Here is a 13,971-nt window from a genome sequence, read left to right on the forward strand (position 1 = left end):
GTGAACAACAGCAGAAAGGCAGGACATTTAGTTAGGTGAGCGAAATTAAAATGTTGCGGCTTGTGCGGCTTTTCGCCAGCACGCTGGATAATTGTCAATTTTTAATTAAAGCGACAATTTACTGACTCATTTGTATACATGCACACGGGAAAAGAATTTTTTCTTATTTTTAAATAGTTTTACACTTAACAATAATCAAAATAATTACAAACCATAAATGTTATGAAAAACTTTAAAATACATAGTACCCACATTCTATATAATTATTACATACTTAAAGTCACTAAAATTATAGAAAGAGTTGTGTATAAGCAATATAAAAAATTCAATTAAATTCCCTTGATCAAATTTGAAATTAATAAATTTTTTTCACAAGTAATTATATCTTTTTTTTGTATAAAACTATTTTGCATTTATTTCTCCGAGTGCATGTCTGCAAATACTTGTGTGTACATTGTATTTATTGGCTGCAACCTACCTCGCGTATTGGTGGCCTGGGCGATCACCGATGTGGGCTCACCTTCGCCCACGGATGTGGACGCCGAAACCCAGAACTCGTACATTTGATTCTCGGCCAAGCTGCGTGACTCGAATATCACCGGATACCCGTTCTCGTCGACACGCACCATGTGAGCTGAACCGTTCGGAAAAAATTAAACGGCCGTATACTTTTCACAGCCCCACGTTGGGCGCCATTTCTTTGATACTTACTTTTGGCCTGACCCTTGCGACCCGCCTCCCTCGAATAAACCGTGTAGTGTGAAATGATCCCGTTGCGATTTTTTGGCGTAAGCCAGGAAATCAAAATGGAATCAGCCGTCAAGGCTGCCGCTTTAATGGCCGCCGGTGCATCGGGTACGTCGTCATCCGTTTGACAGAAGAGCGGATGGCTGGCCAGGCCATCGCCAGTGGCCGTGTAGGCTAGCACCCGGATCGAGTAGTTGCTGGCCTTGTGTAGGGTGTGCAGGTACGTCTCCAGGTTCGAGGTGCGTTTTATCTCCAGCTTGGCGGGGAAGTCAACTGGGGTGGAAAAATACAAGAATTCAAAGAAGAATCCGTATAAGAATAACCTATTCTAGAGATTTGTTCTAATTTGTAAGAGAAAAATATTTTTTTTCCCATTTTTTGCAAATTATTTTTAACAGAATCAGAAGAATTTGTAACTTGTCAATATTCGTTATGCTATAAATTGAATATTAATATAATTTATCTTGCTTGCTCCTGTTACTTGTAAGCTTATTTACAAACTACCCGCTTAATTCTTTCGCTTCAAATTGAAACTGATATGTGTTTTGCAACTTTCTTAATTTTAACGAACAAACCACTTCGATGCAGAGTCAGATGGCGTTATTGATTTGATGAGATTTGAAAAATCAGTGCCAAAATCAACAACTTGCAGTCTCATCAATGGGCCACAGCGCCAACCCATTGAACCCTACGCCAAAACCAATAAAGTTGAGCAACTCTCTTGCCCCTACCTCCACCCCCCTGGCCAGACCACTTCATCCTGGCACATCCTCATCCTGCTGTGCCGTCTGCCTGGATATCGTATCATATCTATAGCTGTTTGCACAGCGCTCTCAGGCCCTGGCAATATCAACAAAATCAGCGTCATAAAGTGCCAACTGCAAACTGACGCAGCTGTAGTAAGTGGAGGTATACAGTGGGGGTTGAAATAATAGACCTAGGGTCTTAAAGGATTAAGTAAAGTTTGGTGTCCTTTTAATATATATTCCTTTCTTGCTTATCTTAACGTTCTCCCTTGTTCTTTGTAACCAAGGCTCTTGGAAAAAACAATTATATTTTTATATAAAAATAAATAGTTCTAGAAAGCTCACCTAAGTTAAACCAAAGAAAACTGCTATCATTTTGACCTCATCTGTGCCTGCAGCATATACTCACTTTGATGCACAATCGGGCGATATAAAATTTTATAGCCCTGTATGATGCCGCCGTGGAACTGAAGCGGTGGCTCCATCCACGAAATCTTCAGACTCTGCGATGACAGGGCGGTGCAGTTGACGGTCTGCGGCGCTGCTTCAGGAACTGCAAAAAGATTGAGATACACATGCCGCGTATTGCAATATATTCATGTATGTATACTGTCTGCGAAACGGGCTTATTAGCTACTCAACCACCCACCTCCCTCGGCCGTCGTTCCGAAGATGGCCGCACTCCAGGGTCCGGAACCAAAGCTGTTCATCGCACGGATGGTAACCGCATAGCGGGTGTACTTCCGAAGACCCCTTAAAGTCGCCTTGGTTGTCGCCCATCCGCTGACAATCGTCGATTTTAGCGAGTTGTTCACCACGCTGATGAAGTTAATGTTCTGCTTCTCCTCGCTGCAGTTAACGGTGTAGCCGATGAGCTCACCGTTCCAGGATTCACGCGGCGGTATCTGCAATTAATAGGTGCACACAAACCAAAGCCATTAGGAAATAATAGAAAATTATTTTGATTAAAAAAAAAATACAATCATTATATACAACCAGATACCAGAATTTGTATCTAACAAATTCTATTCAAAAACAATAATACAAAACATTTTTTTTATATCAAAAAATATGGTATCATATCATATATCATCATATCATATCAAAACCATTAAACAATTGATTTTTGGGCTTAAAAAACCAGCTTTTTCTAAGTGTCTTAATTGACGCCGCACTCACCTGCCAGGTGACAATCAGCTCGCTCTCCCCGCCCGTTTGCACCTGCACATTGGACGGGGCCTCGGTGGGGGCCTCCTCCTGGGTCTTGAGCACAATGGCCTCGGTGTAAGCGCTACGCTCGATCTCGTTGATGGCCTGCATGCGAATCAGGAAGGTGGTCGCCGGGGTCAGGCCGGCCACAATGGCGCTCTCCCGCAGGTCGCTGTCATAGCTGTCCCGAAAGGCAAACAAAAGGCAAGGTACGGAGAAAAACGTCAATATAAATGTCACAATATTTCAAGCTTTTATTTTCTATGAAATTAATTTCGACATCATCAGCGTAATTTGTGTCAACATGATACAATAAATTTAAACACATGAAATCTAATAAATAAAAGGAAATTACTTTCATAATATTAAGACAAACTTATAAGAGGTTTCAAATCACAAAAGAAAATCGTTATATATTTTTGGAGTGTACAAATCTGTGAAACCAAACTTGTTCCAAACATCAACACATACCTGCGACTAATGCTTGTTGACGGCAGACTGACATTGATGACATTCTGGCCATTCCAATCCCCTCCAGGCGCACCCAAGGACGCATGGGATTGCAGGTACTTAAGAGCCTGATACTGCACCAGGTAACTGAGCACTGGAGAGTTGCCATCGAAGGGTCGCCGCCAGCTGAGCTTCACTGTACGTGAACCAACCTCAAAGATTTCCAAATTGGAGGGCGTATCTGGTCGCTCCTGAACAGCCAGGAAAATGATTTGCTCAGCTCGTCCATAAGGATTCTCTGCTATACATCGGTAGACCCCGGAATCGTGGCGATCCGAGTGACCAATAGTTAGCTGCGAGTCCACGCCCTTGTCCGTTTTCATCTCCGCTATGCTAAAACGGAAGTTATTCAGATCAATGCGTCCATTATTTTGGGTCCAACCGATTGTAATGGGTTCATCGCCCTTGGCATGACAATCCAAGGTCACGGGATCGTTGCGGCGGGAGCTAATATTCCTAGCAGACTGCTCAAATCGGGCGGGTTCTACATGGTTGGGATAAATTAATATTACTTACTCATCCAATTAAGATTTTTTATGACCCATTTACCATTCACATTAATTCGAATTGTTTTTTTGAGTCCTGCTCCAATTTCATTGGTGGCCTGGCACATATAATAGCCCTCATCATTATCAGTAGCCAGATTCAAAAGCAGGGAGTGATTACGCATACTCAATGGCTTAAAGTCCTTTGACCCCTTGCCTGTAGGAAAAAAATAACAGAAGTACAAAATATCAAATGCCTATTTTTATTGGCCAAATATCAACTTCTTAAAAAAAAATGAATTAATCAAGACCAAAAGGGTTGAATGGGAAATGTTATTTAAAAAAAAATCTGCCAATCGTTTATTAATCTAATGAAAAATCGTCTCTGACATTTTTGAAACTCCTTTACAAGTCAAAGTCTCGAAATGTTAATTGATAAGGCCAAGTGGGCGATGGCATGCGCTTAACCTTCTCGAACCCTTTTGGTACCTTAATGAACTGTGTATCGAAATCCCAATCCCAGACCGGCTGGGACTGGGATTGGCAAACTTACCCTGCCCTTTGAACCAGGTAATAGCTGGAATCGGATATCCTTCCGCCTCACAATTTATCGATATTGTGTTGCCCAGCATAATGGCCGTGTCCATGGGCTCGTAGCTCCAGCGAGGCGCCACTGAAACGTGACCGGGCCACAGGGCGAATGCGTAACGAACGAAATGGAATGGAGAACAACGAAAACGGCAACAAAATTAACAACTCTCGAGCCAGAGTGCATGTGTATCTTTGCTTTGTAGATCCAGTCCAACCCCCCCGGAAAAAAAAGGGCAAACTTCACAGCCACCGGCGCACAAATCCTGTGTGATTTATTTTGAAACAGCAGCGCTTCGCTTCAATAGACACACACACACATACAGACATCCAATCCCATCGCATCGCATTCCAGCCCATATAGATCCCGGAATCCCTAGTCCCGAGTCCCAAATCCTTCCCAGACTCCCCATCCCATCCCTACCACTCACCTCGCACCTGCAGCTCCGCCGTGTAGTTCACCTTGGCAGCGGCGTTGCTGGCATAGCAGGTGTACTTGCCACTGTGCCTCGCACTGATATCCTTGAAGACCAGCAGCGAATAGAACTCCTCCTTCTTCTCGGTAATCTTGTAAATTGAAAGAAACACAAGTAAGATGTGGCGTTATTTGGTTTATCAACTTTAGGTTACCCCGTTCTATAAGAAATGTTAAAATTGATTTGAAAATATTTAGCAAATGATTTCCCAAGTTTTTAGAAACATTTAAAAGTGTCAAAGCCTCTTCAGGAAGTAAACGAAAGATAAATAAACAAAATACTACCGAAAAACTTTTATATAGAAACTTTAAGAGACAGCACCTAATAAAAAACGGCATTCAAATGCTTTAATCTTAAGCACCACTTAAAAATTTAAAAACTCTAGACCTCCCCAACTTCCAGGATACACTTGTTTGCTCAAAACTACCGGGTATCTCAAGAATGGCAAGGACAAAAAGATACAGCAAACTTTTTCGTTGCACTTTGGAGTGACGGGCTTACCTGCAAACTGCTTGGGATGGAGCTGTCGTCCTTCTTCCAGCTGAAGTAGATGGGCATGTCGCCGGAGGAGACCGCACAGGTGATTTGGGCCCGACCGCCCTCCTGCAGATTCTTGGGGAACTTGAAGGGCTCGATGACGGGCGGACCTTGATGAGCGATTAGCCGGCGGGGCGGCCAGACGTTAATGTCGCTCGAGATGGGCACAAAATAAAAGGGGACAACGCCAAGAAACTGACAAGCCCCACTACTTACTGTTCACATTCAGCTGCATATCCCGGCGAGCCTCCTCGCCAGCCCGACTCCTCACGATGCACGTGTATATCCCTTGATCCCGACCAGGCTCCACATTCTTGATGACCAGCTGCCCTCCGTCGGCCACCGAGGCCAGTTCGTAGTGGTTGCCTGGTTGTGCGGTTGAACAATAATGTTTCAGACTCTAGGGATTCGGGATTTAACTCCCCCCAGCAATTTGTCTTACTCGTTGTCAATTCCTGGTGCGCCTTCTCCCATCTAATTTGCTCGACGGGATAACCGGCGAACGGACAGTGCACAATTATATCCTCGCCGGCAACGGCTTTAATCGGTCCAATGGCTCTGACATAAGGAGGCCCTGCAAGGAGATGTACAGAGAAAAATATTATATTTAATATTTAAATAAGAAATTCAAAACTATAAATATTCCTTATGCTTAGTTGTTATGTATCATTTACTTTCAAATTCAAATTACCTCTTTTTATTTAACCAATTTATAATTAATAGGATAAGCAATCTAGTAATTATTCAAAAAAGAATTCTAAATAATTCGCAAGCGAGGCTAAGATTTCAATCAGGATTTAGGAAATATGCAAATAAATTCCAATTAAATTGTAATTGAAATTAAATCAAATTCACTTTAAGTCGCTCCACACTTAATTGCTAGAAAAAGAGAATATGCATGCTATTTTAAATATTTGTTGCAAAAAAATTGCAATCATCTTGATGATTAAGGATATTACTGTTAGTTTTAGTTTCAAATATTTTATTTACCCAACTATTTTAGAGTTTGTGTGCTTATTTAGGGGCATTGTGAAATTTATTAAATTAGTTACAAAATGCAATTAGGCGGGGTATTCAGTACGAATGCTGAATAATTCCAATTATATTCGTTTGGCACACATGCCACGTTAATGCATAAAGTGCAGATACGGCTGCAAGACTGTGTGTGTGTGTGCCTGTGCATTTTTAGTGCTGCTAATGCAACTCGTTGCATGGCTGAATGCGTTGCATAAATTGCAATATTCATAATTAAACAGGCGAACCGAAGCCTGCGGCTTCATCAGTCCTCAATGGGCCATTGCATGTGGGTGTGTGTGAGCTGGGCGTTGCGAGCTGTGGGCGTGGCATGAGGGTATCGGCTTGTGGCTAGAACTGTTCATAATCGAAATCATTTTGTCATTATTATCCCGGCAAAAATCGCTTAGAAGTATGAGGAAAACCACCAGCGCCAAAGGGACTATTGAGTGACCACTATATAAGACTCAAATTGGATATTTACCCCATTCCCCTCGACGACCCATTCATTTGCACCACATCTTCAGCCCGCCCGACCATAGGTACCTAATTTGATTTTCAATTGAATTTTACTCAAATCTCCTGGCTGCTGGGCAGCATTGAAAATATCATCATTTATCATCAATACGCACGCCCACTTAAATATCAAGTATACGCACACACAGGGTCTCAAGCTGCCTTTGCTGCATCATCAATCATTCGACGCACACAGGGCGTATGATTTATATCTGTCACACATCCATTCGCTTATGCATTATTAACACATTAAGATTACGCTTTCGGAACTGCTTACAATACTCAAAAGCATCGGCAGTCAAGAGGATGTTTCAGACGGCAAAAGAAAAAGAAAAGTTGGCTGACATTTTTATATTTGTACAGTTTATCCACCGATGTGACAGTGATTATCCTGCCAGATACTCAGGCATTCGCCAGGCAATTCACACGTTCAAACTTGTTAGCAACGTCTTCAGGCCACTGTGGAAAATTAAGTTCATTTCAAATAATAAACACTCCAATATTTGTATAAAAATATAAATATAAGATATAACAAAAGTTAGAAACACCCTAATTTATAAAGAATATTATAAAAAAGAGAAGTAATATTCTAAGCAATAGAATATGCAACATTTCTTTAATTTACAAAGGAATATTAAAGATTTTTTTTTAATTCCAAAAAAATGTTTTCCCTTTTGTATTCCAAATCTATTTTTCATTGGTTCCATAAATATGAAATTATTTTTTCTTGGTGTACCCTTGTCCTCTATATCGTGTGGCATGATTGGAATGAAAGCAACATCGTCATCGGGTTTTCTTGTTGCTTTTGCCGATGTAGTTGCCGCAGGAGATTTTCTTTGACGCGCAGCCAAGCATTTTCCCGGTTGAATAGCGGAGTTATTTTCCCCATATCCTGGCACTCCTTTCGCCGCGATGTTTTTGTTTCGTTGCCTTGGCATTATTTCCAATCAGCTGCCGTTTCGATTGCCGATTTTGTAGCTTTTCTGTGGCGGTAGCAAAATTTGTGGGGCCCGCGTCAGCGTCTTTTGTGATTTGCATTGTTTGGCCTGCACACAAAAGACGGCTTTCGGCTGCTTTCGCGATAACAAAACGGACGCAGAAACCCATTTGCGGGACACAATTAAGGCGAATGGGTGTGGGTAATTGATTTTCCGAGCCAATTTATCAACTTACCGTAAACATTCAACCTGGCCGAGTGCAGAACGCTGCCCATCGAGTTGCTGGCCACGCACTTGTAGAGACCCCCGTCGTCGGGTCGCACGTGCGAGATATTTAAATGGCTTATCACATCGCCGGACATATCGACAAATTGCCCGATCGCAAACCGATGATGCAGCGATACGTCCATGATGGGCTGCGAGTCCAGCAGCCAGGCGAACTGCAATGAGATGGAAGTGGACACCGCAAAAATCAATAAAAGCACGGAGCGCAGAGTTGCCTCCTAGTAGTAGGCATTAATTTCCGGGCTTAACAAGGGTCTCGGTTTGTGTGAGCACATAAAAAATGCATTAAATATGTGCCATTATAAAATAACTTAACACAAAAATTTATAAATTTATTTTTAGGGAATTAAAATTAAATGTTACTCAAAGGAAACACATAATCATAAAATGAAAGGAGATTAAGAAATGTATTACATTGTCCAAAAATTAACTAGTCTGAGTGAATCCATAAATAAGGGTTTAAATATATGGCTTTAAAAAAATTTAACATAAATCATTTTCATCATAAGCCTAAAACCTTTATAAAGTTTTGGGCAAATAAAATAATATTTACCCACTGTAGTACTCACTTAAAGATTAAAGTAGCTTCAGAAATTATGTCAAATAATAAAAAAAAAATTTTTACTTTTTAAATTTTTATAGGGCATCAATATTTTGTACACTTTTAATTTAAGTATATAACTAAGAAAATATTAAAATAGATACCAATGGTTATATGGTCATTAACCACACAAAAAATATTTTATCATTATTTAAATGTTAATCATTGAATGTGTAATTTCGGGGGACATTCCTTTCGTTCAGTGTTTATTTGTGCCCTATTATAATGCATAATAAGGCCAATAAAGCATTTGGTAGTGGGTTGTACTCACTTGCGGTGGCGGCGAGCCGCTGGCGGAGCACTTAAGCGATATTAATGGCCCAGGACGCACGTTCTGCTCAATGAAGGTGTAAATCAATTCCGGCACAGTGTCTGCAGAGTAACGAGAAAAAAATGGTTGCCAGGGAGGGCTCTTGATAAATGCCAAAACTCCGCCTCATAAACTATGCACGTCGATGTCAACTCACCGCCCAACTTCAACTCAGCCATCGCCTGGGCACTGGCCCGTTGATTTTCCACGAGGCACTGATAGACACCGCGGTCTCTCCGTCCGACATTTTGCACCAGCAGCGAGCTCTTCGACAGGAACCGTATGCTGCCAGGGACAGCACAGGGGTTAACGTTGACGCAGGGGTTAAGGGAGGCAAACGGGGAAAAAGTGTTAAAAATGCCGAGCTTGGCAAGCAAACTTCAAATGCTGAAAACAGACAACGTTGCACAAAAAAGGAAAGCGGGCCCCACAATTTGCCATAAACTCACACCAAAGCGGGGACATGTATGCACTGAGAAGAAATGGGTACTCAGTTCTGTTCATCTTACGATTTTAGGACCTTAACATTAAAGAAATATTTAAGGATGACCACCAAAATAGCCCTGGGACTTTATATATAACTTTTATTTTTAAATCAATTTTCCTGAGATCCTTGACTAGTTATATATATATAGATATATATAGATGTATCGTATAAAACCTTATATGAATAAGGAAGTAAACTTATAAGAAAAATGTATAACCCAATGCACATAGGATGTTAATATTTGATATCATACATAATTCGACCTCTATTACTAACATATTTGATTTCATTATCAATGATTCAACCTAAAAATTAAAATCCCATATCACCCAGTTTTTTTCCTTTGACATATCTTATTATATTTTCTTTCAGTGTCTAGGACATTTGTGAGCCTTTGTGTTGGTCGTAGCCCTTGGCTCTTTCAGGCGAAATTTGTTATTTATTTTATTAGCATAAGCATAAAAATTTCTGCTTGATTTGTAATGCTGATTCGCTCGGTCTCCCATTACCCATTCGCATTTCGCATTCTTATCCTTTGGGCGATTTCCTTGGCCAACAGCTGACCATACACATGCGTGCATATATTTACACATGTAGATATAGCCATAGGTATATATATTATACAGATATATAGGTACATATGTGCGTAGAGAGCATGCGATGTTTGTTTTTGCAGGCCGGCTTGTTTGCCAGCTGCTGCTGTACAAATTTTGCGTGTGAATTTAGTTTGCCTTCGGTTTTGCTTTGGCCCAGGCCCCTGCCAGCGTATTATGCTGATTTCATGTAATTTGCATTAAATTATCAAGATGTGTCCAGGCCATTCGACCGAAAATATGCACAAAGCAAAGGATTTCCCAGAGGCCTAGGTAAGCAATGCGAGTCCTGGGATTTGCATATATTAGGCGTAGCGGTGGGGGCGGTTTGCTTGATTAAAAATAATAATATCCACCTCAGCAGCTGCAGGATATCCTGCAAACTAATTGCAAAACCAATCGACACAAAACTGTGCACAAATATTTATGCAGCTGCATTATCCATGCCAGCAATCAAAATCTTTTGAGCACTGACCTTACACCGATTTTCCATTTTTTGCATCTCTCTCGGTTTCGGTTTTCTGACCAAACAGGCCAAAGCTTTTAAACAATCAACCGAAATGAACTGAACTGAAATCTGAATTGTGAATGCTGGTTAAAAGGGGGTACCATAAAAATACGAGTATGAAAATTCCCTCGCTCGTTTGCCGGCCACGTTCATCAATAGTAATAATAATAACAGTAACAATAAAACATTTTCGCCAGCCAAAATGCCCTAACAACGGCGGAGTGTAATCTATGGATTTTTTTGCAACGCTCTTGTTTGTTTTCCATTTTTTCATATTTTCGGTTGGGTCGGAAGGCTTTTCGCAACTGGCGAAACTGATAAAAATCGAAATCGGCAATACAATGTTGCATGCCTGTCAGTCCGTCTGTATTTCGGTCTCTCTGTTGTTCCTATTTCACACAATCCCCAACGGAGTTTTCACTCCCCAACCGCCCCGTTAAAAAAAATACCAATACCAGATATATTTTCGGCCCCCGGCTATACTTACTTATCCCTGCCGGTGGTGAGTGCATTATTCGCCTGCAGCGGTTTGCCGTTGTGCAGCCAGTCGATGGCATCGATCGCTGAACCCGTTGTCGTACAATTGAAATTTGCCGTTCCGCCCGAATTGACAATTTGAACTTGCGGCAATATATGCACAGACACATACGAATTGACACTGAGTCGAATCTCTATACGCTGCTCCCCAAACTGATTCGAGGCCTGGCAAATCTGCAACGGGAGAGTGGGCATTAAGAGGCAGTTGATGGTGTACTTTTTTCGGGAATACAGTCGTCCATCTATAGAAAATCATACGGTTATGGGAATTAACCAAAAACTATACAGAAATACCTATAATAATTTTTAAACATTTTTGGTTACTTTAAGGTCTTTATTTCCGATTTTTTTTTAAAATTTTAAGTGCTTCAAAATAAGTTAAAACATGTTTTTAGGAGCTTACAATTACTTACAAAGCCCAGTTAAGGCCTTATGACATATGCTTCTTTTTTTGACTACACATCCCGGGATTTTGACTGGATAAATAGATATATTTTAAAAATCCATAGCATCTTAGAGAAGAAGTTTACACATTCTAGCAACACTATATAAAAATTGATGACTTCAATATCTTTAAAAAAAACCATTCAGTTTCATAGGGCTCCAACCAAATAAAATATTTTAATAAATTTCAAGTATTTGGAGTAAAATTCGCAATAGCTATAAAATATCCTAGTACTTTATGAGCAAATATGGAAGAAAACCGAATATATATTGGATGAAAAATTGTTATATTGTAATGGGTTATTTCCATCCAACTTCGTTTGCCCTATGACATTTTTAACTTTGGGAAGTTCAACTGTATTCTGTACCTCATAGCACTGCATATACACAGTTATACAGATTTCCAGCGGTTGGCAGTTTGACGGTTACTTACCCACTTGCCCGCATCGCGTTCGTCAGCATTTTTGATGAGCAGCAGTGTGCGCGAAAGTATCACTCGCTGTGACGAGGGTATGGGATAGAGGGCTGCCGAGTCGGAAACGCGATACCAGCTATAAATCAGAGAGCATATATATACGTAAAGCTGGATGGCAAAGGCTTCTGCTAAAGGCACAGGCTCTTTATTGATTTAAATTTAGGTTTGACAAGGAGTCAAACAAAAACTGCAAACAGTATCTGTATCACATGCTGGCAAAGGCAAATCAATAAAACAAGTTTTACTTGTTCGCTACATTTATTACTTCCCGTGGATAGGTACAAAACGAGGTCAATAAAATCGAACATAACAGATATTATGAGAGATTTAAGGAATTTATGGATCAAAATAGGACTTGTTTTATTTTATAAAAACAAAATAAAAGAATCTCTAATAGTTTTCTATTTATGATTTTCTGATTACTGGCAATAAAAGCTCTCCCACTTTAGGCTTACTAAGGCCCAAACTCTTTGTTGATTTGAAATTCAGATTGCTTTTGGGCAAACACAAGATGGAAACCCAATCAGTTACACAGAATCACACACGAAATCAATAAAACCCAGCAACTTAGTTTGTTATTCCAGCCACGCTTAAACTTGTGCCGAAAACAAAATTATCGCCCTTCTCCAGCGTTTATAGTAATCAGTTTGGAAATTCCCTAGACTTTCCCTCGTGAAATATCTCAGGCACTTTTCTCGTCTGGCTCAGCGTTTATGTTTTCCCACCGAGAACTTTGCTCTTTGCATGTAAATCTTGTGTTTTTGTTTTTCAGCTGTCTGCGTCCTTGTCGCGAATGTGTCCTCCATAAAAAAGAATCACATACATATATTCGTTTATTCGTGAGGGGCTCTTCAAGTGTTTAGAACTGCATGAAATTTTAATAAGCCCTGCTAAGTGAAACAGACTGTTAAATTATGCCACCCTATAGAGAGAGGGGCCCTGCCAACTGTTTTATTTTGCTAATTATCTGTGAAGAGCTTCAGTCAGGGGTTACTTAATATGTGCCATTGGCCCAACTTTCTTGGACTGAAATTGCTTTTTATTGTTTGGCCAGCAAAGTGTTGGCTTCCGAAAGCCGATCCATTGTGAGTGGGTAAACAAGATGATTAAGTTACTCGAATACAATGTGTGTGTGTGTGTATTGGCTTTTCAGTCTCTGTGCCTTTATTAGTTTGTTTTTTCTTTGGCCATTAGCACATGACCCCGTTCCGACCATGAAGCCACCTAATTAGCACTAAAACATCAGTCCCTAATATGCAATAAAGACAGCATCCCCAGGCAAACATTCGAATGCACTTAAGGGCTGTCTATAATCTCCAGGCCGGAACCTCGTGATGTTATTTTATTGCCAGCTGCGTAGATACTTGGATACAGATACTAGTACTCCCCTCCCAAAACCATCGCACAAAGCAGGCCTGAAAGTCGGTTAACTCACGTAAATATGGGGAATGGATTGCCCTGGATGTTGCACGGTAGGTGAACATCGTTGCCACGCTCCACGTGAATCTCCATCACTGGTTTCTGGGTGGTTCGAGGAGCCAGATTCTTGCTAAGCTCTGGGAAAATGTATTACATTAAGATGGGCAAGTAATGGTAGGATTATAGATTATAATGAGATACTGTGTATATTATTTTTGAATTATTTGGTATATTTTTCCTAAGCTCACCTTTGACCTGCAGCATCACAGCATCGCTTCGTTGTCGCTCGCCGTTCAGGGTATTCGTCACCAGGCAGCTGAACTTCATCAGACCATCCTCGGCCCGCACGGAACGCACATAGAGATCCCCGGAGGCGGCCAGGACCACATAGCGACCCGCTGTTCGGAAATCATAAACTCAGGTCACATAGATTGACAATTGCAGGGGAAAAATCAAAGTTCGCTGCCCCGGCACCCGCTGCGTATACGCAACGTTTGCCAATATATGTCATCCGCCCCCGTTGTTGCTGCTGCAAAAAATGCAGTA

The 13,971-nt window shown here is 40.9% G+C and overlaps 1 protein-coding gene across 4 annotated transcripts in view; it reads right to left on the reverse strand.

The window, feature by feature from the left end:
* Positions 1-13,971, reverse strand: part of LOC119561618 (Down syndrome cell adhesion molecule-like protein Dscam2) — a 36,343-nt gene that overhangs the window by 6,764 nt on the left and 15,608 nt on the right. For all 4 annotated transcript variants that reach the window (XM_037875204.1, XM_037875205.1, XM_037875206.1 and 1 more), the window contains 19 exons: positions 13,674-13,823; positions 13,442-13,562; positions 11,965-12,082; positions 11,038-11,261; positions 9,120-9,247; positions 8,924-9,024; positions 8,002-8,206; positions 5,741-5,872; positions 5,515-5,664; positions 5,263-5,408; positions 4,717-4,852; positions 4,251-4,370; positions 3,762-3,914; positions 3,174-3,696; positions 2,673-2,883; positions 2,143-2,398; positions 1,903-2,046; positions 712-1,020; positions 479-634 (listed from right to left, as the gene is read on the reverse strand). In XM_037875204.1, coding sequence (XP_037731132.1) covers positions 479-634; positions 712-1,020; positions 1,903-2,046; positions 2,143-2,398; positions 2,673-2,883; positions 3,174-3,696; positions 3,762-3,914; positions 4,251-4,370; positions 4,717-4,852; positions 5,263-5,408; positions 5,515-5,664; positions 5,741-5,872; positions 8,002-8,206; positions 8,924-9,024; positions 9,120-9,247; positions 11,038-11,261; positions 11,965-12,082; positions 13,442-13,562; positions 13,674-13,823 — 3,483 coding nt within the window. The remainder of the gene's footprint in view (positions 1-478; positions 635-711; positions 1,021-1,902; positions 2,047-2,142; positions 2,399-2,672; positions 2,884-3,173; positions 3,697-3,761; positions 3,915-4,250; positions 4,371-4,716; positions 4,853-5,262; positions 5,409-5,514; positions 5,665-5,740; positions 5,873-8,001; positions 8,207-8,923; positions 9,025-9,119; positions 9,248-11,037; positions 11,262-11,964; positions 12,083-13,441; positions 13,563-13,673; positions 13,824-13,971) is intronic.

Source organism: Drosophila subpulchrella, chromosome 3R (assembly GCF_014743375.2).
Source record: "Drosophila subpulchrella strain 33 F10 #4 breed RU33 chromosome 3R, RU_Dsub_v1.1 Primary Assembly, whole genome shotgun sequence".
Lineage (NCBI taxonomy): Eukaryota > Metazoa > Arthropoda > Insecta > Diptera > Drosophilidae > Drosophila > Drosophila subpulchrella.